This window comes from Jatropha curcas, chromosome 3 (genome assembly GCF_041381405.1).
Source record: "Jatropha curcas cultivar XTBG-Jc1 chromosome 3, XTBG_Jcur_1.0, whole genome shotgun sequence".
Classification (NCBI taxonomy): domain Eukaryota; kingdom Viridiplantae; phylum Streptophyta; class Magnoliopsida; order Malpighiales; family Euphorbiaceae; genus Jatropha; species Jatropha curcas.
This window is the reverse complement of record NC_143153.1, coordinates 26,431,132-26,458,859: the sequence shown is the minus strand read 5'-3', so window position 1 is coordinate 26,458,859 and position 27,728 is coordinate 26,431,132. Positions and strand designations below refer to the sequence as shown.

Genomic DNA, 27,728 nt, shown 5'->3' with positions numbered 1-27,728 from the left:
AGTAATTTAAGGAGTAATAAATGATGTTTTTTTAATGTTACTCTTATTTATATTAAATACAATAGATACTTTTACAAGTAACGGTGGATTTTGAGATAAAAAATAATTTAGTCAAATTATCCTTAATTTTGTTATAATCTAGGAGAATTAATTATTTCTTCAATTTTTGTGCAAAAATCTTAAAGGACTTATATTTTGGGACAAAGAGAATATACTATTACAAGTTTAACAAAAGGAAAATCTTCTTCATCAAATTATTATATATTTTAATTTGAACGAGAGATTCCGGATACAAAACAATTGCAAGTGGCCTATATATATATATATATATATATATATATATATATATATATATATATATAAACTGAATTCATATATAAACTTTAATATTAATGATGATTGATTTCTTAAAATTTTTAAATAAATTAATCATTTAACATTTTATACATACTATAGACAATATCACTAAAAGAAACTCATTAAAAAGATTAAAATCGAGGGATATTTATATATTTTAAAATTTCCTGGGGAGCTTGTGGGAGTGGGGGTCCATGGCCGCCCTTGGTTACCAAGTAGCTCCACCACCAAGACATAGTCCAAAGCTGCCAGAATACACTAATATTTCACTTCTGCTAGGATAAGAATTGAATATTTTAATAATAACAATAGCCATAAATCAATTTATTTGCAGCAATAATTAACACACATGATTTGCATATGGTAAGTATTTTATTCAAGTTGTGGTTTGATGCATGCATTGTGTAGTCTATATAAAGCATGAAGATGAAACAATCTTCATCAAGTTATTTAGTATTTCAGCTTTAAGAAAGAAAGAGGGAGAGAAATGGCAGGCACAGGTTTAAGCGTGATTGCTAATATAGCAGATAGGTGGAGGGAGCTGAGCGGTGAGAACAACTGGGAGGGTCTGTTAGATCCTCTAGACTTTGACCTTCGTAGTTCTATTCTTAACTATGGCGATAGAGCCGTAGCTATTGGCGATGCCTACAATAGTTACAGAAAGTTTAAAGATTTGCATGGGTTTAGCCGTTATCCACCAAATGAGGTTTTCACCAAAGTGGGTATAAGAGCTCGCAATGAATTCGATTATACTGTGACTGATTTCATTTATTCAAGATTAGAGGCTCAGTGGTTCGACAATGTCATTAATGAGTCCACTTGGTGTGCTTATGTGGCAGTTGCCACAGATGATGGAAAAAAGAAGCTTGGAAGAAGAGATATTGTTGTTTCTTGGAGAGAAACCGCATTGGATGGAGAAAAGCTTGAAGACTATGAATTTATACCAGTCTCAGCTTCAGATATATTTCCAAATAATAACAATGATCCTCTTATCCACTTTGGCTTTCGCAGCATCTATACAACAAAAGACGACAAGTCCATTTACAACAAGAAAAGTGCCAGGGACCAGGTAATTCACTCTTACATACAACAATTGACATTTTTTTATCGGCAAATTAAATATTATTATTATCATTTGTTTCCAAGGAAAACTTAAAATATACACTAATATAAAAATTTCAGTGCATATGAAAATTGAAGAATGCCCTGAATAAAAAAAAAAAAAGGAAATTTCTTCCATACATAATCTTATAATGGTTATACGCATACAGGTTCTGGATGCAGTGAGCAAATTGGTTGATCAATACAAAGATGAGGAAGTGAGTATAACACTAACCGGCCACAGCTTGGGATCAGCACTTGCTACCTTGAACGCAGTGGATATAGCTTACAAAGGCATTAACAAGCCAACAGGAATTTCAAACAAGAGTTTTCCAGTGACAGCAATTGTATTTGGTTGTCCTATGGTAGGAAACGAAGGATTCAAGAAGGTATTTGATGAACTCTCAGATGTTCGTGTTTTAAGGGTAGAAAATGCTAACGACCCAGTTCCTAAACTTCCACCAAATGAATTAATTCTAATGCCTCAGCATCGTTATTATCATGTGGGAGAAAGCTTACCCATTGACACTACACTGTCACCGTTCTTAAAGACTAGTGATGTTAATCCACATGATTTGAACGTCTACTTGCATGGAGTAGCAGGAACACAAGGCAGTAAAGGAGGGTTCAATTTAGAGTATCCTCTTGATACTGCATTGATAAACAAAAGGGGAGATGATTTGAATGCTGAAAATAACTACAATATACCACCTATATGGTGGGTTGAGGAGAATAAAGGTATGGTTTTACAAGACGATGGAACCTATAAGGCAGAATTTTATATTCCAGATGCCCCGTAATTGGAAAACCGCAACTCTTTCCATACACCGGAGTTTGGGTTCTATCTTTTAAGTTTCCAGTAAATCAAATAAATTAATCCTCCTATTTGTGATGTCTAAGGCGATATGTATGCCTTTGTCATGTATTTTTCAATTTCAATAAAAGGACAATAATTATGAAGAAATGCTTCACGTAATGCACTCATGAAAGGAGCATTCAGGAACTCCAAAATGAGAATAGTCCCAAGCTGAAGAACATGGGATACTGTGAATAAAAAAATAATATAAATAAATTGAAATTTTTACTTTTAATTTTATGTTGCTCCACTAATGAAAATGTCTTAAATTGCCAAAAAGATATAAAGTAAATAAGATATTGAATATAATCTTAACTCTTCTTTTTTTCATAAATTATCTAAGTTAATTATTAGTGATAAATTAATATAGGTAGCAAAAAAATAGAGATATATAACACTTTACACTTGATAAAGCTCAAAGATACCAAGAAAAAAAAAAATACTCCTTCCATCCCATTTTGTTTGCATAGTTTGACAAACATACATTTTAATAATTTAGTAAACAAAAGTTATTTTGCGATTTTTTATCCTTATTAAAATATTAATAAAAGTCCTTCATTTAATAAACAATCATAAAGATTATTATGAGAAAAATAATTATTTATATATTTAAATTTAGAAATCTTGTAAATATTTTAGGGCATCTAAAAAAGGAATGATAAACAAATAAAATAAAATAGGATGGAAGGAGCATTATTAATGACAAAACCATGTGCAAAAAGAAAAAAGAATTACGTGGAACCAACAATGCATTCATCTAGATCGTAGGTGGCTTTCATCTTATAAGATTAAGAATACAATTTCAGAGAATCTTTAAAGGAGAATTAATCCATACTTAAAAAGTGAAAAAAAATACCTCCTACTACCAAAAAATAAAATTTAGGACTAACATCATTACTAAATCAAACTATATGCATTAGGAAGCATGAATTATAAGCATCGTAAGGTGGTCAAAAAATAACTAATAATTTTGATAATTGGAAAATATTTAAGTTAAATGTACTTGATTAAAAAATAAATTTTAGTTCAAACTTTAATTAATCAAAAAGTTAGACAAAAAAAATTGAGAACCGTTAAATTCAAACCAATATATTTTTCCCTGATTAATTTTAATGCTGGTGAAGTTCAAAGTCCCTAAAGTTGAGACAAAAGCAAAATGCCATTTTCCATTAAAAATGTTGCTCGGGATTAAATTAAAAGATTATATTCTTCGGCCCAACCCAACCCGCCACAGTTTAGGGCTACTGTTAAAGATGGATTGGGCCCGGGTTAAGTTTATAAACATTCGGTGTACCCACTCAAAAACCCTAATATTTGTTTATCTTCCGATTTCTGAAGAACGAAACCCTATCCGGTTATTAGCAGCCGATAATTGCAGGTTTTTCAGCTCCACCGCTCTCACGGAGAAAACCCTAATCGGCCAAGAAATTTTTCAGAAAAATGGTTTCTGGAAAGAAAACAGTACGTCCTTCTCTTCGTTTTCCCCATTTCCATCATTTCATATTCATCTTTTCTTAAAATCTAATTTAGATTTGTGATTTATATTATTTTTGGTGATATTACAGAAGAAGACCCATGAGAGCATCAATAACAGATTAGCTCTCGTTATGAAGAGTGGAAAGTACACTCTCGGTTACAAAACTGTGCTTCGCTCTCTCAGGTCCTCCAAAGGTGAACTTCTTAATTTTGTTTTTTTAAGTTATGGTTTTCATTTTTTTTTGTTTTGATTTTATTTTATTTTAATTGTTGCGGCGGTTTTTGAGTAGGTAAATTGATTCTAATTTCAAACAATTGCCCACCATTGAGAAAGTCTGAGATTGAGTACTATGCCATGCTTTCTAAGGTTGGAGTCCACCATTATAATGGAAGTAAGTTCTAAGTTTTTCACTTTCACTGGGTCTTTAATCTTTGCAGCTAGATTTTATTAGCTCTAGATTCTGGTTATTCGTTTGATGGTAGAAACTATGAGAATAATGTTTGTGTGTGAATATAAGAACGTGCATTGTACTTGTTAGAATAAATATCGTTCCCTTCATTGCCTTTTAGATCGGTAATCGCTTATTTTCTGCTTATATTATTCCCTTTTAGATATTACTTGCATACATTTTAGATTTTAATTGCATATGTTCTGTTTGAGGTATGTAAGTGAGATTTCATCTTTCATCAGCTTCATTATTCATTGATTACTGAAGTTTATATTGTTTGGTTAAAGAAAATAGTTACTTATTCAGAAGTGAAGTTAACAGCCTGTTTTTTCAGAATTTTTGGGGTCTGCCGGGTTTTATTTGCTGGAATTCAGTGTCTTTTTCATGCAGTGTTATGTGTTTGTTGCATAGTTACATTGTATAAGTATATACACTATGTTTGTTTAGATTTCTTTTATCCATTTTTAGGCATATTTTGAAGGACTCTTTATTGGATGTGTAGAACATCTTTGAAAGCGAAGCTTATTATCAAAACTAGGTTGTGGATGCTTGGGCCTTTTCAGTTAATTTCTTTAACACATAAAGATAAAATGAAAAATCCACCAAAAATAATCAAGGGATTTCAACCCATGTACAGACTATAAAATCATTTACAAGAAAGGAATGATTGCATCATCTCTTCTTTTGGCAAGTGTAGGGAGATTAGGAATGCCATCTGCAATTGCATTGTATTTCATCTATGCCATTTTTTTTATTTTATTTGTGCATTTTTTTCATATAACACTATGTTTCATAATGGGCCGCTGATCTCAAGTTCTCCCTTATATGAATGGTATATTCTTAATCAGTGAGTATTACTTTTAGACTGATATCTTCATCTACATGGTTCTCCAGACAATGTAGACTTGGGAACTGCTTGTGGCAAATATTTCCGCGTTTCTTGCTTGAGCATTATTGATCCAGGTAATAAATATCATGTTGAAATTTTAGTTTTAACCTTGTTTTACGTGATGAGATTGATTCTCTGACATTTGAATGAATACCATTTCTGTTTTGCAGGTGATTCTGATATCATCAAGAGCCTGCCTGGTGATCACTGAGCAGATTGCATTCCTGGTGTTATTTTTTTGTAACAGAGCTATTTTTCTATTTTTGTCTTTCAAGACCAGTTAGTTTTGATATTTTCCCAGTAAATTTTATGTACCATTTGTCTTTTTAGCTGTTGTGGGGATGAAGGGCATTAATCTTATCAAGTGTTATTCTTTGGAGATTGTTTCAAATGTCTAGAGCTAAAGTGTGGTACCCCTGCTAAGTAATTTCTTTATGTGCAAGTTGATGCTGTTATATTTCAAGTTTGAATGCTTGGTTGCTTTGGTGGGAAATTTTGCTATGGTATTATGCAAGCTTATGGATGGCTTCTGTAGAGTTCTTGGAGGGAAATCTCTTTTTGCCCCTTTAACTCAAGAGGTTTTGTTTGCACATTTTGGTCAATTGAGTTCTTTTCTTTTAATTTGAGTTAATTAGATTTTTGAGTTCCTACACGATTTTTTTTTAAAAAAAAATAAACATTCTTAATTGCTGTACTTTTCTAGAAAAATTTCATTTTCATTCAAACAAGATTATTTGATCTTTTCAAAAATTATTTTTCTTTTTAAAATTTGTTTCCTAAAAATCAACTATTGTCAAAATTGAGTTTCACAATTAAATGCTTCTTTCAGGTCAGTACCCTTAGGTAAAGTGCATTAAGGGTTTTCCAATTCAGGTTTAGTAACTTCGTTTTGTGGTTTTAGGATATGAAGAAGATTCAAAATGTTCCTTAACCTTGCGCTAAAAATTCAATTTACCATTTTAAAACTTTTTTCAACCAAAAAACCCATGACCTTGGCAACAAAAATATGAAATTCTCATTTTTTAGCTTAGTGGAGTGCATGAACAATACGCTGCCAACCTTGATTAAAAATTAATACTGAATTTTTTTTTGTGAATTGGAACGCTAGTCTCCAGAAAGGGATAAAATCCCTAAAAATCAAATCCTCCATCAAACTCAAAATTCCCCTCCATTGATTTCGTTCATCTTATAGCAACTTGTATTTCAGTATTCGGTATTCGATTAGATACAACTGGGAGATCTTTAGACCATTGTTTAAGTTGGTTTGAGGTTAAGGTTTGTAGTGGTACTTTTTTTCTAGGTTTTCTTTTTATGGCTAGCCTTTTGCTGCTGCTATAGCAAGGACGAATTTCATCGGCAGAGAAGTGGAGATTAGATTATGGGTATTGTAAGAAAATTGAACTGGATTTTGTTAGCTTTATGTATTGTACTGGCTTCACTATCATTTTCAAGACTTGGGTTTTATGTTTAGCATGAAATGAAAGAGTAATTGCGTGATCTCAACAACTTGTTGGTTCTGAGGTATAGTGAAGAGCTAAGGGAGAACTAGTGCCCTTGCTAAATGAAACTCACTCTCTTTTAGATTTATTGGATCATGGAAAAAAAAATGGGTATTTAAAAAAAAAATGGATAAATTGATAAATTGTATTTTTTTTTTTTTTTAGATTTATACTTTTTTTTTTTTTTTGGCAAGGTGATGTTTTTTTTTTAAATGTTTTTTTTTTAAATGTCAAAAATGGATAACTTGTATTTTTAGTCCAAGTTTAAAGTGCAAATTGCAGCTTCTTTCCAGGTAGGATATTAAAAGACAAGATTAAATTTAAATATTATAAAAATACCATTTTCACTTTTGAATGTGAAATGATTTCTTTATAAATTAATGTTATGTTTGGTAAGCATAATACTATAATCAAATTTATTAGGCTTGATTATGGTTTGCTAAACTATAGCAAGTTTTTAAATTATATGCTTTTCAAAAAAAAAGTTTTTAAATTATATAAATCTATTTATTTATGATCTATAATCTATACTATATATAAAAGTGGAAATTAAGGAGGGAATAATGAGATTTCTTATATTATTCTTATAAAATTTAGGATACTCTAAAATAATCTTGGTCATAGCCAATTAAAAAAATTTTAACATAAGAATATATATAATTTAATTGGATGTATTTTTAACTTTTTTTTTAATAGATAAATACATATGGATAATTAAGCATTTGAAAATTTAAAAATTTCCTATTATTATTGTCACGACCCATTTCCATGGACCGGACCGGCACTAGGACCTGGGTGGGCTTAAGGCCCCCGAAGCCCGTAGTAAGCCTAACTCATTTAAGTTCCACATTCTATTCATAATTATGGATTAAGGCCCATTAACTTATTATACATATGCATCCAAAATACAGTTCATATATTAAATCTGGACTTTCATTATGCACTTACAACCCAACTGGAATACAATTGCGGAACTCTACCTTTACATTTACATATTTATTTCTGTCATTAACAGTCTTCTATAATACGTATTTCAACTCCATAGGGCTTTCCTTTCTTTCTATTACCTGAAAAAAAATAGTAGGCAGGGGTGAGCGCCAAACTCAATGAGTAGGGTTAGATAACCCTCTCACCCCACACAATCACACAGATGCTAAAATATTTCTATTTGGACACCATTTAATTATATGATCATGCAATTTGTCACACAAATGGCAATACAACAGCAATCACAGTTATTATCACCTTCATATAATCACATCACGTGGAAATTAGTCAGTGGCACCACCTGAAACCCCAACGAGCCGTCCTCACACATGGCTCGCCCTCTCATACATGTGCACCAGGGAGCCGATCCCCCATACGGCCAACTGGTCTAATCCTCACTGACCAGTCCTCTCATTGTTTTTTTTTTTCATTCTCTCTTTTCTTTTCCATACCAACAGGAGGCAACCCGGTGGTCTCCATCCAATCTAGATCATCAAGTGCTCACAACAGGAGGCCACCCTGCGGGCTACAATCAAATCTAGATTATCAGGTGCGCAACAACAAGAAGCCATCCTGTGGTTTTCCTTACAATCCATATCATCAGGTGCACACGGGGGCGCCGATCTCCCATTTTCCCGGCCGACGGTCAAATATCATATCATATCATATTTAGGATCCATATCACATGGACCGTCCTCACAAACCCATGGTGGTCCACTTCATCCCAATTCCACACAAACAAGGCATAGTATGTTCATAGCACAAGTAATCAAACAATTTTTAATATCAACAAATAGTGCATCATAATATGGCAACTCAATAAATTAATGCATGATAACATTTAGCCGTGAATGCATGAATGCAGGCGGATGGTACTAGTTATCTAACACTACTCACAGTTCTTTATTGTCCTTTACAAGGACTGCCTTTTTAGCCACATGCTTCCAGCTTTTGTCCTCGCATTTTGTATTTTATAAACCTTTAAAATAAACAAGAAAATTCTAAATAAGAGTTTTAATTCAAAAACTTATATTTCACATTCGTTTATTTATTTTTGCTACCGGTCATTTAATTCACTTGTTATATATGCATATATATCTAGTTTCTCTCATTTATATAAATAACTATTCTAATTTATAACCTTTAGATAAAATCTCTAAATATTCGGTGAGAAATATTGTATAATGATAATGCTAATATTGTATAGTATTTCTTAATACCTCAAATTTTCGTCGTCACTACTTCTTAAGAATATAACTAAAATTCGGCAGCATTTCCTCTATAAACTGGACTATCCAAATTTTTCAAATTTTCACAAATCCACACACACAGTTCATCCATCGGGCAACTTCATATCCACTAATCCCGTCCGTCATAACCGTCATTTATTCGGTCACTTAATTCACATAATCCATTATAATTAATTGTTCTATAACTATTTATTTGTTAATAAAATTCCTAAAATTTATTATTAGCTAGGAATATATATATATATATATATATTTTTTTTTTGTACCAACCTTATAGTTATAATTAATATTCATAAAATATATTTAATAATATTTAATTTAATTTACTTAAATACTTAATTAAGTTCATTAATTAATTAATTCGGGATTTATTCAAAAATTGCAAATTAAGCTTTAGAGTGTACCGATTGAAAATCAGATTTCATTTCCGTCATCCGCGTGAAGAGGAGAGCATTCTGTCTCTTGAAGTCTCGCCGGAGTCTCGCCGGCCGGTCGCCGGACCGCCGCCGCCGCCGCCGTGCACGGTGGCCGAAAAATTTAACCTTCACCAAAATTGACAAACAATACATCATTTCATTCGTTTCGATGAGAGGATCACTAATATGTGTTCAAATCAAGGTGGGTGTGAACCAGTTGGCCGAAAATTGGCCGGAAATGTTCGATGGTACCCACTTTGGGTTTTCCGATTCCGGCCACCATACTCAACACCGTAACAGTCAAATGAAAGAAGGAGAAGAGAGGAGTCGATCGGCACCTACCTTGAAGTCTCAGGTCGCCGGAAACGGCGTGAATGGCTGAAAGAATTGCTACTATGGCGTCGCACCTTTCGATTGAATTTTCTCTCAATCCAGGCTCAAATCGCGCAAACCAAGGCTTGAATCATACTCCTTGCGATGAGTAGATATTTTTAGAGTATTTATTTGCCGGATTTGGTGGCCGGTGGTCGGAGAACGAGAAGAAAAGGGGAGGGGGGTTGTTGAGAGAGAAGAGCGAGAGAGAGACCACTGAATCTCTCTTCTCGTTTCTCTTTTCTTTTTTTTTTCTTTTTTTTTTTTTTTCTAGAATTTTCTAATTGGTGGATGGGGTTTGGGTCGATTCGAGTCTGATTTGGTTTAAATCGTGGTTTTAGCTTGGTTTTTCAATTGGTTTATGGATTTTTCATCTGGTTTTCGAAAAATTAATTTGATTTTTGGGTCCGGTTCAATTTATTTGATTATTTTGTTCAGTTTAGTAATATTTTCTCAATTTATTCATAAAATATTAATACCAAAGATATTTAATTTTAGGCTGATTAATTTATATAGTTGTTACATATATATAGACACATTTTTAATCGATTAACAATTAGTGTTCCATTTTATTTTCATCGAAATTTTAAGTATTATCCAAATGAAAATTCTAAATAATATGTTTTTGGGCTTGGGCCCAATTCGTAAAACTTTGGGCTCAATTAGAATTACTCGGTCTTAACAGCCCATATTATCATAAATCTGGATTTTTGATTTAATGAAAATTCAAAAGTTTTGAAAATAAAAATCCGGGGTATTTCAATTATCTTATTATGTCTAATTATATTTTATTTCATTATATAAATTATTAATAATAATTTAATAATTTTAACAATTAATTATTATTTTTATTTACTATTATCGTAATTTCTCTTCAACATTATTATTTTAAATAAATATGTGTAAATATGAGGTATTTAAAAATTTTATTTTTTCAAATTTATTTTAAATAAATATATTTATATAATTAATATTTTGATTTAAAAAGGTATGTTAAATTTTTTTTCAATTATAAATTGAACTCTAATTTAGTTGGACAAAAAATAAGATAAAAAATATTATTATTTCAAATCTTATTCTTTCTATTAAGGAATATAATTTTATTAATAAATTTTTTAAAATGATTTCATGATTTATAAAGCTAAAAAAATTAAAATTAAATAATTATTATTTATAAATATTTAATTTGATTTATTATTGTTAGTTTGTTATTCTATTGTGAAACTATATTTATTTACTAAAAGAGATCATAATGAAAGTTATTAACAAAACATGTAAATTAATTATAAAACGTACAATAAAAGCTATGTGATGATTTTTATAAATTATTTTAGTACTTAAATAAAAAATAAAAGCAACTAGCGTATAATAAAAATTATATGGACCAGTATACTAAAAAAAATTATATAAACTAGTATGTTGAAGAGAATATAAATGACATATTTTATATTTAAATTGTTATTTTAAATGGAGAAACAAATATATTAATTTTTTCAATGAGATATTACAGTACAAGACATATATTTAAAAAAAAATTACTGTATATATAAAAACCACTATATTTATTGCAATCTAAATAAGAATTTATACTTTATTATATAAACAAAAAGCTGAACGAGAATAAAAAATGAGCATATAATCAGTATAGTCAACGTGCATCGCACATTATAAAAAGAATTAGTATATATAAAAGTATGAATGAGGAACATTGGGTTCCTAAAACAAATCTGTAAACTTTTTATTTTATTTTTGATTAAAGGATAATTTAGTCTTATTTATTATATTAATATTATAAATTTAATCTCATTCTAATTAGAAATTTGACTTTAATCCTACCCTATATCAACTTTTTTTTATTATATTAATATTATAAATTTAATCTCATTCTAATTAGGAAATTGTCCTATCATACCACTATATATATGTTTGGGTTTAATTGCATTTAACGATCAAAAATTATTATATCAAGCTTTTTCCAATTTGGAATTCTTGAATTTGCAATCATGCCTTCTTTTTCAATAAGTACAATCTTAACTTTCTCTATTTATAAATTAATAAAATAATTTTTATTATTTATATTTATAAATATATATATATATATATATATATAATCATAAATTTCAATTGTATAAATAATCATGTGAATATGAATATACGTAGGAAAATTTTGTTCAATCACGTAGCATTGTTATTATATCCTTAGATTTTCATTAATATAAAAATCAATATTTTTGAGTATCTATAACAATTAATATAAAATAACATTATATAAAAATGAATAGAAATATATATATATATATATATATATATATATAATATTTTATATATTATTATTATTAAATATTATAAAATATATATCGGATCCTAATATGATTCCTATTTAGAAATATTCAATTTAATTTTAATTATAATAATATTTATTTTGGTATATTGAATTCATAATATAATTTTGATTTAGTAATTTCCATTATATTAGAAATTCATAATATTAGTGAATAAAAATTATATTAGAAATTTAAATATATACTTTAATAAATATTCACTATTTATTCTTATTATATTAATTAAAGAGTTTCTATTTGTATCTAAATTAGAAAATTTAATTGATAATAATAATGATATATATAAAAGTAAAAATAGGAAAGAGAAATGTCGGGATTAATCAATATATTTTTATTAAATTTAGAGATGAAAAAATATTTTTAAAGATTTTAATTTTATATTTGAAAAATTAAAGAATAAATAATAAAAAATCTAAAAACTTGATATAAATAATTAAAGAATGTATTGCTACCTATACAAGAAATAAATCCTAAAGAAAAAAAGAGTAGAGAAAAATCAAAAATCCTTTTTTGTTCTTCATAAAAAAAGGGCTAAGCGGAGCGAAAAATATTTCCATGAGATGAGAAATGAAAACTATTCACCCCACACGAAGTTTGTGAATAAGTGGTTGATAATAAATCTATTTCTCTAGACTAATATAAATAGTTTATTTAATGAACTTAGACTAATTTTTTTAAACTCTTTTGACCCTAAAGAAAAAAGATTTCTTCTAATGCAATCGTGGAAAGCATAAGCTTTCAAGTCAAGGCATATATTATGTTCTTATATGACAATGAGGATCATGTGAACTGCATATAAGCATATAATTTTTACTAATTAATGTAACTAAATTCGCTTCTCTCCCTTTCTTGACTATTATATATATTGATTTACTACAATTTGTTAATAGAGTTCAATTAATAAAAACTTTTTGTTTTATCATTCTCCTTTGTTTTTAGAGATATTAATTAATTATTTTACTCTTAATCTCTTAATTAAATTATTATTTTTCAGAAAAAATTACTTTTTATCTATTAATTCTTATTAGAAACTCATTATATAATTAAACGTTATATTTTAATGCATTTATTTATGTGTTTTAAAATAGTAAATGTAATGAGTAAATACAATTAGTATAAATAATGTGCAACGCACTGAAACGACCCGAAAATTTAATTTCGTAGAATTTTCATTTAAAAACTAAATTTTTTATTTCAACCAATGAAATTATACCTGCTAGTATTTTATTATTGCTAAACTGGACCCGTAAACCAATTCGATTTTTCGAAAACCAAGTGAAAAACTCGAAAACCAAGCAAATTGAGCCAAATCATTAAATTAGACCAAACCGGTTCGAATCGAACCGGGATGGTCTAGAAGCCAAGATTTTTCTTTCTTTTCTTTTTTTTTTCTTTTTCTTTTTTTTTCTTTTTTCTTTTCCTTCTCCTTCCTTGCGCCAGCGCCATGTGCGCGACCTCCACCCCCTCCCCCTTTTCCCTTTTGCCTTTCCGGTCACCTGAAGCCAGTGCCGTTTCTCTCGCCTCCCGCTGCCGTTCCCGTGCCGCTCTCCATCGCCATCACCTCTGTTGTCTCAGGCTAGCGTAGCTAGTGCGGCTATCGCAGGAAGCTGCGATCGCAGCACCCTCAGCCCCTCCTCCCGCATTTTCAGACCGATCAACGGCAAGGAACGCCCTCCGCGCCACCTGAATCTCGCCTCTAGTCCCTACCATTACAACTATCCGACCCATTCCATGCTCTTGACCTACTTCTCGCACGACAGAAAGAGGAAAGGAGACAGAGAGCTTGCGATAATCAACTCCGGCCACTCGAACGATTCCGGTGACTGACACCAACGAGGTCGGCTGACTATCCCTTCTAATTCCTTTATAAATCATTTGTTTGCTTATTTTGCAATTAATCGAAAATCTTAGGATATTTTAGTTTTCTTGTGAATAATCTAGTTTATATTGGGAAGTGAGGTAATTGGTATATAGTGTATGAGTTTAAACAAGAAAACCTGGATTTCTCTTGCATGACAACAGCTAGCTAGATATCAGGTACCATTTTTATGAAGAATTGGAAGGAATCCTTGGATTGAATTATTAATTTAAGTATAATTGGAACACCATACAAAAAAAAAAAAAACAAATAGATTATTTAATTTATCATGGATCTTAATAAAGAAAGATAAAGACATTTTGGTATGGCAGCAATTACTTTAATTGTTGATATGAGCTGTTATCTTGATAAGAAGTTTATTATGTTGTAAACTGAGTTTCGGATTAATTAATATTGGTCATGAATGTATTTGAATTCTCAACAAGTTAAAGTGAGGTCATTAATTATATTATTGCTTAATATTGATAGTAATTTAAGGAATAATAAGCTAAATTATGGAACTTTTAGTTTTGTGTTGTTGAGGAGGGAGGGAGACATGAGTTTTGGGCAAATATGATTGAGTTCATTTTTTTTGGATTATTCTTTATTTTTTTTGTACTCGAATACGGTAAGAATTTATGAGTTTTAGTTGAAACTTGCTTAGGTTGTGGATTGATTTGCTTAATAGATTTAGTCATTAAGTTCAAATTTAACTGTTGGTTCTTAGTAGCAAGTATAGAATTTTAATAAAGTTGTAAATATGCGGTTTATACCTCGACCAAAGATGATGAGACAAAGGTTTGATAAGGAGCTTATTTGTAGTTAGAGGCTAAGAACCTATTAAATGAAAGTAATTGAAATCATTTAGTGATGTGAGCTTTGTTTATATGCATATGTATAAAATATTTCATTTTGTGAAAATAAGCTAGAGAGGCTAATTATGTATATGCGAAGCAAAGACTAATTAATGATATCTTTGGAATATGACTAAAGATCACTGTAAGCTTGTAAAAATTAATGGTTGGATTTAACTTATTGATACTGTACATTTATTTGATAATTAGTTAAAGAACAGTTAATAATATTGTTGGAATATGTCTGGAGGTTATTATAAATTGTAAATTAATTGGTGAATGTTGATATGGTTGTTTTGAAAGGAGGATGGGAATATAGCTGACTGATTGCCCGACGGATGGACTATATGCATTGATTGATATATATGATAATATTGTGATATTTGAGCAGGTAGATAGTCCAATTTTTAGGGGAGGTGCTGCCGAAATTTCGGTAGAACCTAGACTAGTTTTAATAAATAACATAATAAATAAGTTTATTTAGATGATTTCTATAATATGATGCAAAATAAATATAGTGCATTAATTACTTTATCATTATTCTTATTATGTAATTATGTATTTATTTTCATTATCATTGTTTATTATTATTATTATTATTATTATTATTATTATTATTAGTGTTTATTTTATCGTTATTGTTTATTGATAGTATTATTTATTTAATTATTTAATTGCATTTGAGCATGAATGTTTAATTGTGCCTTTCATTATGATGTTCAACTGATCAATATGTTTGCATTTAATTGCAATGTTTGATTAATTATGTTGTGATATTGCCGTGCTTTGCTTGTGTGGAATTGGGATGAAGTGGGTCACCATGGGTTTGTGAGAATGGTATATGTGATATGGATCCTGAATATGATATGAAATTTGGCCGGGTAAATGGGAGATCGGCGCCCCCGTGTGCACCTACTGCTATGATCTGTGTGATATGGAAAACCACAGGTTGGTTTCTTTATTGGGCGCACCTGATAATCTAGATTTGATCGCAGCCCGCAGGGTGGCCTCCTGTTGTGAGCGCCTGATGATCTAGATTTGATGGAGACGACCGGGTTACCTCCTGTTGGTATGGAAAAGAAAAGAGAGAATGGAAAAACAATGAGAGGGCTGGTCAAGTGAGGATTAGACCGGTCGGCCAGTATGGGGGATCGGCTCCCTGGTGCACACGTGAGAGGATGAGCCATGTGGGAGGACGGCTCATCGGGGGTTCGGTGACTCCACTGACTAATTTCCACGTGATGTGATTATTTGAAGGTGATATTGTTTGTGAGTGCTGGTGACATGCCATTTGTGTGACTAGCTGCGTGAGCATATAACTAGTCGGATGACTAGATTGATATATATATTTATACATTTGTGTGAATGTGTGTGTTGTGCAATAATAGTTACTCCTTAGAAAGCTCACATATCTTGTTTAATCTTTTTTTTTCAGGAAGTAAGTTTCTCTTTAATTCGGTTAAGTTATATTCCTTCGTCGCAGAGCTAGAAAGAAAAATTTTCTTAGACAATAAATATTTTGCTATGTATCTAGATGTATAAAAATCTATGTATATCTATTAGTTAGTGACTCCGCAGTTGTAGAAATTGTATACAATTAGTCGTGTATTAACATAGACAATATAATTATGTGGGCTAAATGTTTAATATTATATTGAGCTGGTAAATTTTTAGTGTTTCAGGCTTACTACGGGCCTCGGGGGCCTTAAGCTTACCTGGGCCCTAGTGCCGGTCCGGCCCACGGATACGGGTCGTGACACGCACGTTAAAAAAATATTAATTTGTTATAAAGAGAACAAAATTAGAAGAAATAATGAAAGGATAATTTGTAATTTTCAAAATATAAATGTGAATATTTGTAACAAAGAAATGACCTCCCTCCCTTTCCCCCTAAATATACAATAGTATAAAAGTAATATTGTAATACTGCAATTTAAATAGACTTATAAGCTTAAACAATACAAATACCGAGTTATAAAGTATATTGCGTGCAATCATAGATAATCAAAAAACACAAGTTATTAGGGGTGTAAATGAGTTGAGCCGGTTTACGAATTGTTCGATCTTGGCTCAAAAAAAGTTTGAACAATTTCAGCTCAAATCGAGTTCAAGCTCAAAATTTTTCGAGTTGAACTCGATCCTATTAAATTCAAACCTAAATTTTCAAATTTGGTAAGTTCGAGCTCGATTTGACTCGTTTACATCTTACAAGTTAGAATATGAAAATTGGAAAAGGGTTGAACTTGAGATTCTTCCTCCTTTGTAACTCTATTCAACAACTTTTAATATTTTTTTATTAACCATAAATGTTTTTGGCCTCCAACAAAAGTGCTTCTTAGAATTCGAATTTATATTCTTACTCTTGCGATCATTGAGATTGCTAATCACCCGGCCAACGTCTTATAATATTTTATGCATGCTATGCAAGCATTTCAAATTTCATATTAATATTTTTATATAATAAAGTTTTTAAAATAATAAATAACTATTATATATAATTAAAACAATTAATTAATATTTTTATTATCAAAATAGAAAATAATGTAATTACCTTAAAAAATAATGTATATATATATATATATAAAATTTAATACTTACGTTACATTTTAATACTAACCATCAAATCTATTACACAAATTTTTGAAGTATCAAACTGACAACCATTAACTAATAATTGTAAAAAATAAAATGGAAAAAATTATAATTTTTTCCATATACTTAATATAATTAGCTACTTTATTGTTGTAAAAATTACACTAGTTTATCCTTATAGTTTGGATCCATTAAACAAAATTATCCTTCTATTCATTTTTGAAATTGAAGTGGTTAAAGGTCAGCGAAATTATATGATTAACCCTATATGTATATGAATTAAAAGGAAAAAATATTTTTTCCCTATTTTTTTCCATAATTAACTATTTTATCCTTATATTTTAAATATTATACTATTTTATCCTTGTAGTTTGAATTCATTAATGAATTAAATCTCAAATAATAGACAGAAAGATAATTTTTTTGAAGAAAAATAAACTATAAAAATAAAATAATAAAATTTTTAAAATTCAAGGACAAAGTAGTTAATTATGTCAAAACATAAAAATAAACTCCTATTTTTCTCAAATAAAATTTGTTTTAACTTGTAAATTAAGTATTAAAAAGTCAATATTTATTTCAAATTCTTTTATATGTTTTAATAAAATGTAACCTAACTATACTTTTTTTAAAAAAACTTGTGAATTAACATTTACATATCATAAAAAAATTGGTATTTTTAATCTTTTACAAAACAATCAGAATTTCACTTTTTTTTTAAAAAAAAAATCATTAATTCCAAAATTTTTTTTTGTCCGGGCAGACTCATCCAGCGCCGCCGTTTAGACAAGAAAAGACTTTTCGCATTTTGTTTTATGGATTGCGCCAGATGGCTCCAACTTTCTCCTTCTCTGCAACTTTCTTCCTTTCCTCTGCAATGCATTTCTAGGGTTTAACCTTTTCTCAAATCTTTCTCTCCTAAAATTCTTTTACTGGATATTTCTTCCAAAAAACCTTTCAAATTGATAAATCTTCTACTTTCTGGATGATTTTCCCCAACATCGTTGTTTTTTTTATCTTCTTTCCAAATTTAGGGTTTTCACATTGTTTCCTTGTTCAATTCGCATTATTCCCTCATTAGCATTTTCTTGAAGATATATCAGTTTTGGCAATTGCAGTCCTCTTTGATGAATTGTTAGGGTTTAAAAGATCAAAACTTTGTTATTTGCTGGGTCATTTGTTATTAGTTTTTAAACTTCTTTGTCCAATTCAGTTTTCAAGAGATTTTAGGGTTTTTATTATTGATTTAGTTGCTGGTTGTTTGGTTGGGGCATTGTTAAGGGGGATGAATAGTGTATTCAGTGAACAGATACTTGCAGACAAGCTCTCTAAGCTCAACAGCACTCAACAATGTATTGAAAGTATCCTTTTGCTTTTGTTGACTTTTTCTTTGGGGGTGAGTGAATTGTGTAGCTTCTTGTTGAAGGCGTCCTCAATCCTTTTATGGCTGAGAAAGTGAAGTTAGTTGAAGGCTGTATGTTGTTTAATTCCTGATTTTGCTTTATGAAGTTGAAATATTGAAATGCATCCCTGAATCTTATCATTTGGATATTTATTGGAGCCGTGATGACTTTCTTCTTAAAATGCTAATCTTTCAAATTATCACATCTGACATCTATAGTTGCTAATTTTGCCGCTCGTAGTTCAAATTCCAGGTGGATTTTTAGTATTGAACTGCCTTCTTTCACCATTTCTTTGTCCTGCTGGAAGGTTATTATGCTATCATAAGAACTATTTATTCAATTAGTATGTTGCCTTGACTCTGCTATGTAGCTTTGTCACATTGGTGTATATTTCATCGAAGCAAAGCAGAACAAGTTGTTGCAACATGGGATAAACAATTCCAAAGTTCAGAGATGGTTCAGAAAGTTCCTCTGTTGTATCTTGCAAATGATATCTTGCAGAACAGTAAACGTAAAGGAAATGAATTTGTCTCAGAGTTTTGGAAGGTTCTTCCTATGGCACTCAAAGATGTTGTTGAGAAAGGTGATGATCGTGGCAAGAATGTGGTTTCTCGATTGGTAAGTTAATTTCTGATTTTCCGGGCCAACTGATTCAAAAATAGAATGTGTCAACAATTTTCTTCCCTCAATTTATTAATTTCTCGTGTATAATTATTTAATGATTGACTCAAGCACAAGATGCCCATATGAGGCTGCTTATGTTCTCAATATTGTATTATCTTCTAAAAAGGGGAATGATATGGTTGATCTTATCAAAATAGTCTTCATATTTGTATTAGGTAAATATATGGGAAGAAAGAAGAGTATTTGGATCCCGTGCCCAGAGTCTCACAGAAGTAATGCTTGGTGAAAATGCACCTCCACCATTGGAGTTGAGCAAAAAACGTTCACGCTCTGTTAAAATTATGAAACGGGATTCTCGCTCCATTAAGACGGTTAGCATAAAGATTTGGGTTTTTCATTCTCTGCGCATGTGCTGGATTTCTTTCTCTCTGCATTTATCTTGTGATATTATTTTCCAATAAGTGATAAAAGTATGTGTTCCATGCCCATCTCCCATTTGTTTTGACATGTGCCTCACTATTCTATCATTGCTTCGGAAACCAGAAATTGACCATTGGTGGTGCTGCGGAAAAAATTGTATCAGCATTTCACTTGGTGGTCAGTGAACATTCCACTGAGGAGGCAGAGATGAGTAATTGTAAGTCTGCAGTCAATCGTGTGAGGAAGATGGAGAAAGGTGTTGATATTGCCTGTAGTAATGGTAAGGAAAAAGTTAAATAAAGTGAATACACGGAAGAAGTTGTCGCTTTGAAATGTTTTTCCAGCCACCTGTACATTTTTCCTAGAAACTTCCAGAGCTTGTGCTGTCTCAAAATTTTTGGATGTCTAAAGTATAATTCTTTGGCTCTTCAGGAAAAGATCCTAAAAGAAAAACTTTGGCAAAAGAGCTAGAGGAGGAAGAAAATCTTTTGAAACAATGTATTGAGAAACTAAAATCAGTTGAAGCAAATAGAGTAGTGCTTGTGTCTCAGTTAAAAGAAGCTCTATATGAACAGGTACCCATCATATTTTCACCATCATTGTTGTTTAAATGTTTCTATTTATCCGTAGTGTATCCATTATCTATTATGCATGAGAGAGGGGGTTTGTGAAATTCTATGTGCTGAAATTTTCATTTTTCTTTTTAAGGAATCTGAACTGGAGAACATTCGAACTCAGATGCAGGTATTGGTTACATTAAAGATATTTTTTGATTTGACTTGTTTGGTGTTGGGTTTTTATAAATAGCACATATGTACTGAACATCTGCATGACTTCATGGATATCATACTCCCGCTTCACTCATGGCATAGTGTTTTCTTGCAGTGATACTAAGTCTGAACTAATTTTCAGCTTTTGAAATGATCTCCTGATTGTCAGTGATCTATGTATATGGGATTGGCCACTAACATGTTGAAATTCATACTTTGTTTTAGTTGTCTTATCTTTAGAAGTTATAGAAATTGATGCAAATGCTAAAGTGCAAGACTGATAAAGCTATAATATAAACTATTAGGTACTAGGATATGAATCTGTTGAAGTTCTGGTGGATGTTTTACAATCATTGATCTCTATACGCCAATTAAATTTTACACTCTTAGATATTATATTCTGTATTGTTTTCCCACATATTGTATATGAAAAACCAAACCTGCATGGTTGATAGGAAACTAAATGGTTGATACTTGATTCTCTTTTCACAATTATCAATTTGGAAATATTATAATATTGATAGTATGCCAATTCATCAAATTGGAAATGATTTTTGCCAGGGAGCTTTGTGCTTGATATTGACCAGAAAACCAAAGAACTGCTTTCTACGTCTTTGCATTCTCATGACTGCAGACACATTTATAAAATTTGCTGTTTTTCAAGTTTGTTCATCATTTTAAGTTGTTGGATTCAAATCTATAGGCCATTTTCCCAAAACAGCTATTGCAGGCTGCTAGATGTAATTAATGTTCCAGTTAAATAAAATTTTAAGGATTTTGCTGCTCTGATAAGTTTTAAGCAGGAAGAACCACTTTTCAGTGAGCTCCTTTATGTGGTGGTCATGCTGCTTAAATTAGTTTGATGGGCTAATGAAGACTCGAGCTAATTTGCCAATCTTTTTTCAGTCGTAACAATTAAATATGTTCATTTTGATATATGCTTCTTTTGGGTGTAAAATTTTGTTTGAAATTGCCTTTGGTTTGTGAGACAAAATATCAGTGCTTTTATCACCTTCTTGGTGGTCTGCATTGATTTGGATGCCCAAGAAAATGTTGTCATTAGGGATGAATATGTGACAAAAATTGACAAACTGCTTGTAAATATAATAGCATTTGACAATTTCAGGTAGCACAAGCGCAGGCAGAGGAAGCCAGCGACATGCGAAAGCGGCTCAATGATGAAGATTATGTTTCCAGCACATCTACTTCCACATCCTTACAAGTCGACCCAAATACAAAAGCAGGACAAACAAATAAGAGAACAGCTGCAGCCATTGCTGCTGAAGTAGCTGATAAACTTGCAGCTTCCAGCTCTTCTCAAATGATTATGCACTCTGTTCTTTCTACATTTGCAGCTGAAGAAGCAAAGAATGCACGTTTGACGAAAGCCTCAACACCATCAAATTCATACACATCCATGCCCGCGAATTCAGTCACAGATTCATTGTCAAAGCCTGAAAAATCTGTGCCCATTTCAGATCCCAGTGTGTTTATGCCAGCAGTGTCGCTTTCTGCTCCGACTAACCATTCCTATCAATCAGTTATGTTACCTCCACCACCTACAATGCAGAACCAGGCGACAAGCTCTCAACCTCAGTTTCACATAATACCAAACCCATCCTCCCAACAATATTTGCAGCCGTCGGGGCCCCTTATGACCCCATATGGTTATGGCAACCCCATGCCACCAGGGCCACCGCCACCCCCGCCCTATATGGTGAGTCCAATGGTGCCTTTGACTCAACAACCATCACAAATAACTCAGCAGCAACCAATGCCATTGGCACAGCAACAACCAATGCCCCTAACTCAACAAGCCCCGGGTCCTAGTTTTCGCCCTCTTCAGCCCCCTGGAATGATGTTTTACAGTCACCCTCCCCATTCTTAGTGTAAAAGAGATGTCCTTTTTAGGTGGGTAGATAGCCTAGTCATTACGACCATGGTTTTAGTGCAAAATCAGTTTTTCCAGTATTTTGAAATTTTGTTTGTGGAGTAGTTTGTGATATATAGAAATCTGAAAATAACTAAAAGGAATTTTTTCTTGTCAAAACTGTAAATATTCAATTGCAGAGAAACAATTAGGTGATAGATGAGTTAGCTTGGGCGGGTTTGGGCGCTTTCAAATTCAATGCAACTTCAGTTTGGAACTTTTGATGCTACCTGAGGGCCTGAGGCTGAGTGGATTTGAAAATGTTTTTATACAAGGCCGCCCGCTTGGTTAACCAAAAAACATTAATATTTTACGATTTTTATACTTTAGGCTGAAATTCTATAAAATTTTAGGTTTTACTGATCCAACAGGCCAAAGTAAAAAAGTTGTATGTTTTGTAGAAAAAAAAAAAGGAAAAAGGATAATACATCTTTGCATTACGATTTCTCTCTTTTTTTTTTTTTTTTTTTTTTTTTTGAGAGTACATTAGGATTTTAACAAGTAATCTCTTCCTATTCAAAATTCAAGACTAAATATATAAGCATATCAAAAGGCAAGACCCAGAAAAAAAACAAGGGAAAACCTCAATACCAAAGATTCCAATTAATAATGATAATTGTTCAACAAAAGAATTCAAAATCACGAATGGCAAACATTATTTCTCTATGTTGCTCTAAGCTAAGACTACTACTATTGCCTAGGCGGTTATTAGGGTTAAAAAGCTTACAATAATATACCTGCATATGAAGAATTTTAGGCTATGACAGAACGACAGAAGTAACTGTACGTTAAAAAGTGGGGTTTTTGAATAAAAAGGACTTGCCTTCAGCTAAACCTCCAGGGCTCAGCATGTAAACTTTTGAGAACCATAAGGGTGGATTTCAAATTTTAAACTTCAGCCGAGTGATAAAATCCTTGACACAAAGTGGCAGATGATACATGATTGACATAACAGTAGAGTAACGACCTGAAGAGAACCATGAGGGTGGATTTTCCTTTAGAATGGCAGCGACAGTGTTCTTTGCAAACTCTTCTGCAGGGGTGGACTTGATTCCTTGTGAAAGATATGCCCTCTCCTTGATTTGTGGTTCAAATTGCTTGTATAACTTCCACTCAGGCATCTGGTTGTAGACGGCCAAAGCAGAATTTCCTATGTTTGATTTAATAGCTCCTGGAACAACATTGATAACATCAATACCTAATGGCTTCAGTTCCAACCTGCATTTAACATAAAACAATTAGCTAAATTTATAATATGAAATGAACACCATACCTAACAATTCTGCAAAAGTATCTTCAATGTATAATTCTTGGAAAAACCCATCATGGGGCCCTAAACTTTGATTTATCCACATTAAATTGCTTATTGTGAGCATCATAATCTGAAAAATTTACAGGTACATAAATGAGTTTTTCATTTTTTGTAGGTTTATTAATTTCTAGTGTGAAAAAATAAAGCAATTTTTTCAATGGCTTTAAATTGACATTAGAGAATTTCTCAGGAATTTTTTCCTATACCTTTGAGTTCTAATAGGTTTTTGAGAAAAACTAAGTCCAATGCAATTCCATTTGCTTATCTAAACCAAAAGGTGAAGAAATCTACATTTGAGAGCATTTTTATCAATCAAAAGTCAAAACCATATTGTCCTGATATAGAGTTCAAAAAAGTTACTTTTAGTTGCCCATCAACGAATCCCAAGTAGAGGACATAAGTAATGCGTCTCAAATATTGGTAATTTACAAAAAATTTGACATTGAGATTCATGTCTAATGCATTTTGTCAAAGCAATGAAGGTTCACTTCTATATGTTATTCTCTAATATTTTAGTATCAATAAATCAAGATATGCCAATATCAACTCCATGAGAAATAGTAAGCAGCTGAAGTTTAAGACCTGTGCATTTACGTACACGCATACACAATCAGGTTTGTATAAGGACCAAGGTGCTACTATGCTTATTGAAGGCATGAACTAAACTTCCATAAACAAACCTCAAGGTGTCTGTCAGCGAATGAAGAGCAGCTTTGGTTGCAGTGTAAACACCAGACCAAGGGGTGGGAGCCAAGACAGTAACACTTCCAACATTTACGATTTTTCCCCTTTTCCTCGATGCCATGTGAGGAACAGCAGCTTGAATAAGCCTCATGGGACCTACATGGCATTTGACAACAATATTACAAAAGCAAAGAAAAAAATAGCATAGCATGTCTACTGAAGATAACTAGTGCTTACACAATCAATTAGGTAATGATAGACCCCAAGTTCATTCTACTGGAAAGGAAGAACAAAAACAATATTCATGAGACTGACCACCCAGACAATGTTTCCACAAATCTCTAATTAAAAGAGTGAGATACGTTGAGGGGAGTGCTTTCCAAAAGGGATATCAAGGAATCCCTCTATGACCTATTTATGAGAGGCTAAACAATGTGCTCTAATGTATAAAAACAGTAACCTGGCCAATTCTAGTGAGTTGGAACATAAAGCAAATCACTACTTAGTACACCATTATCAGCGAGTAAACAAGAAGACTTGAGTTAAGTGCTTTCCAGAAGGGAAAATTCTTCGAGGAGGCTTTGCCCTTAAAAACCCAGAATGCATGTGCTTATAAATCACTGGTTTGCTTGTCTTAGTATATGTGAAAGCATTGGCAGGACAAGGATTTGACATAGCAAGAGGCCTGAATATTCAATCAAATTTTCCCCAAAGTCAAATTTATATAGAAGATGAAGCTTTGAAGCAATCACTGAGAATTCAATGTCCTCATATAATATTCACAGATTCTCAAAATAAGTTGCAAAACAGCAAATGGAAATATATGACTACTTTTAGCAATCTTAAAGAACTCCAATCAAAGGGAGAGTGAAGGCCATATTGATCATTCCTCAAGATAGTGTACTTGACCACTGAGAATGAAGGGATTTCTAAAGGCTTTTGATAAGACTGGAAGATTAGGCTAGTGATTTCAAGTTCAGGAACATGTAACTCTTCCTACCCAGATAATATACTCTTCTGAAATTTAGGACTTCATGGTCCTACCAGCCACAAATATCTAGGGTAAAAAGACATCATTTATTACAATGTACAACCCAGAGTTGAGCTAATGAATGAAACATTCAACAGAATTGAAACCTCTCACCAAAGTTATTTTCCTGTCTTATCTCAAGTCAAGAGACTATAACAACATGGTCCCAAAGTCCCCAGTCTATCTCAGGCCTACGATTACTCCCAAGTGAATTTATCGTATAACTTAAATGCATAATCAAATTGAACAATTTAGGCAATCAGAATATCCTTTATAGCAATCAACTTTCCAACTGTCCCTTCTTCATTCTGGTACTATTATGTTTTCACTAATGTTGGTATAGATTGGCCAATAGACTATTACCATTAATCCAAATATCAAGAACTGATGTTCATTGTTATAAGTTTCCATATATATTATTATATAGTTTTAACTTCCAACTTGTCTAATTTCAAATAATATGCCCCAAAAGCCACTGTAAAGGAGGAAAAGAGCAAATCCAGAATGGAAAAACAAGTAAACTGAAACAAGACTAGCATAACAAAATAGCAATAAGTTTCTATAACTTTCAGTACCATGCCTAAACTAATATCAAGCTTAATTTCCTCAAAACTCACAAAATTCATTTCACTTCTGATTAATTTAATACTTAAGCTAGATCAAGTAGAAAATTGGACAAGAAAATTACCATAGACGTTGGTATTAAAAGTGCTCTGCATAGCAGATAAAGGGATTTCAGCAAGAGGGCCAACGCACAGAAATCCAGCATTATTCACCAAAACATCAACTCTCCCATACTTCTCAAGAACATTAGACATCACATGTTGAACGCTCTCATCTGATGAAACATCAAGTTCTTGAAGATAGAATCTGTTGTCTTGTTCAAGATCTCTCATGGAATTCAAGGACCTACTTGTCGCCACAACCATGCAATTATTGGCTGCAAATTCCTTTGCCAACGCGTAGCCTATGCCTCCTTGACTGCAACCAGAGATTAGAACCACTTGTTGGCCAATAGACTCCATTGGATTGGATTTGCTGGTTTGTTGATTGAAGAGGAGGAGATTTTTGTAACTGAAAAAATTGGACTGGAAAGGAAATATTTTGAAGGGATTTCTAACGAAATAATTGGAAATAAAAAGTGGGTCTTCGTTGATACCAAGAAAAGAAACTCTCATTTCTTACAAGGCTTCTCCTTTTTCGGTTTCGGTGTGAGGAATAGTATTTTTCTCATCGAGAAAGTTAAGAGAAAAATGGAAAATATTTTCCTTTTATATATAAGAAAGAAAGAAAATTATTTTCTCTCTGTTAGTATTACTACTCTGTCAAAAAAGACAGTCTACTTTTCATTTTTTTACACAGATTAAAAAAAAAATTGATAATTTTATTTATATAATTTTTTTATTATATTCATATTAAATAACACATGAATAATTATTACATTAAAATTATAAATAAAAATTAATTAGAATTATTGAAAATTAGATAAAATTTAATAATGATAAATAGACAATTTAAGAATTAACTTAATATAGAAAAAAAAAAGTGGATTATATTTTGGGACAAACAAAAAAAAAATATGAACTGTCTTTTTAGGACGGACGAAGTATATATTTTTTTATTTTTTAGAGTTAATTATTTTTTATTATTTTCTTTAATGATTTTCTAACATTTTCTCTTTACCCAACCGTAACATAAAAATAGTTTACTCAATAGGTTTAATTTCAGACAATAAAAATAAGATTTTTTTAATTAATGAAGATTGGATATCTAAAATACTCCTAATCTTTGGTGTGAAAATGAAAATGAATGCATCAAGCTATATGGTGAAAAAAAAAATTTTAATTAGGTGTCAAAATCTAATCCAAAGGCTACAATTGGTCGAATATAATCAACTATGTAACCACATTACATAGTTAAATTGCAGTGTTTGGATAGATTTAAATTATTATGACTTATATTTTGATATGTTTATTAATATCTTGACCATATAATATTTGGTTTGAATAAATAAAAATCAATAGTTACAAATTGATTATGATAAATGGTTTGAAAAATAATTATACACATTAATTATATTATTACTTTTTCATTATAAAATTATTCATGACTATATTTTATTAATTACTTATAAAAATATAAAAAAGTAAAGACCCAATAGAACCGAATTAATTTAATCTAACTGCAATCTAGTCATCAATCTAACTAGATTTCGGTCTGATTTTATTGTCAGGTCAACCAATTAGAGTTACTATTG

The 27,728-nt window shown here is 31.3% G+C and overlaps 4 protein-coding genes and 1 long non-coding RNA gene across 6 annotated transcripts; 3 read left to right on the top strand and 2 right to left on the bottom strand.

Moving 5' to 3' along the window:
- Window positions 1-829: 829 nt before the first annotated feature.
- On the top strand, window positions 830-2,397 carry LOC105628244 (phospholipase A1-II 4). The gene is made up of 2 exons (XM_012209630.4): window positions 830-1,426; window positions 1,629-2,397. Exons 1-2 carry the CDS (start codon window positions 845-847, stop codon window positions 2,256-2,258), a joined length of 1,212 nt encoding a protein of 403 aa, XP_012065020.1. The 5' UTR covers window positions 830-844; the 3' UTR covers window positions 2,259-2,397.
- A 1,218-nt stretch (window positions 2,398-3,615) lies between these two features.
- On the top strand, window positions 3,616-5,591 carry LOC105627971 (large ribosomal subunit protein eL30). The gene is made up of 5 exons (XM_012209255.4): window positions 3,616-3,775; window positions 3,880-3,985; window positions 4,081-4,182; window positions 5,134-5,202; window positions 5,299-5,591. The coding sequence occupies exons 1-5, from the start codon at window positions 3,755-3,757 to the stop codon at window positions 5,337-5,339; spliced, it is 339 nt and encodes a 112-aa protein (XP_012064645.1). The 5' UTR covers window positions 3,616-3,754; the 3' UTR covers window positions 5,340-5,591.
- A 1,931-nt stretch (window positions 5,592-7,522) lies between these two features.
- On the bottom strand, window positions 7,523-9,905 carry LOC149497807 (uncharacterized). The gene is made up of 4 exons (XR_016319924.1): window positions 9,623-9,905; window positions 9,269-9,406; window positions 8,512-8,593; window positions 7,523-7,694 (listed from the first exon to the last, which is right to left on the bottom strand). It is a non-coding gene; the product is annotated as an uncharacterized LOC149497807 (long non-coding RNA).
- An 8,197-nt stretch (window positions 9,906-18,102) lies between these two features.
- Window positions 18,103-22,603, top strand: LOC105636499 (ENTH/VHS family protein). 2 transcript variants are annotated; one of them, XM_012219781.4, is made up of 7 exons: window positions 18,104-18,659; window positions 19,072-19,319; window positions 19,541-19,696; window positions 19,869-20,025; window positions 20,178-20,320; window positions 20,454-20,489; window positions 21,642-22,603. In XM_012219781.4, exons 1-7 carry the CDS (start codon window positions 18,584-18,586, stop codon window positions 22,401-22,403), a joined length of 1,578 nt encoding a protein of 525 aa, XP_012075171.1. In that variant the 5' UTR covers window positions 18,104-18,583; the 3' UTR covers window positions 22,404-22,603. The 2 variants fall into 2 exon arrangements, with proteins under 2 accessions (XP_089575903.1, XP_012075171.1); XM_089719777.1 differs by lacking the exon at window positions 20,454-20,489 and having other exon boundaries at window positions 18,103-18,659.
- A 411-nt stretch (window positions 22,604-23,014) lies between these two features.
- On the bottom strand, window positions 23,015-26,718 carry LOC105636500 (NAD(P)-binding Rossmann-fold superfamily protein). The gene is made up of 3 exons (XM_012219784.4): window positions 26,160-26,718; window positions 24,438-24,597; window positions 23,015-23,663 (listed from the first exon to the last, which is right to left on the bottom strand). The coding sequence occupies exons 1-3, from the start codon at window positions 26,647-26,649 to the stop codon at window positions 23,327-23,329; spliced, it is 987 nt and encodes a 328-aa protein (XP_012075174.1). The 5' UTR covers window positions 26,650-26,718; the 3' UTR covers window positions 23,015-23,326.
- Window positions 26,719-27,728: the final 1,010 nt, after the last annotated feature.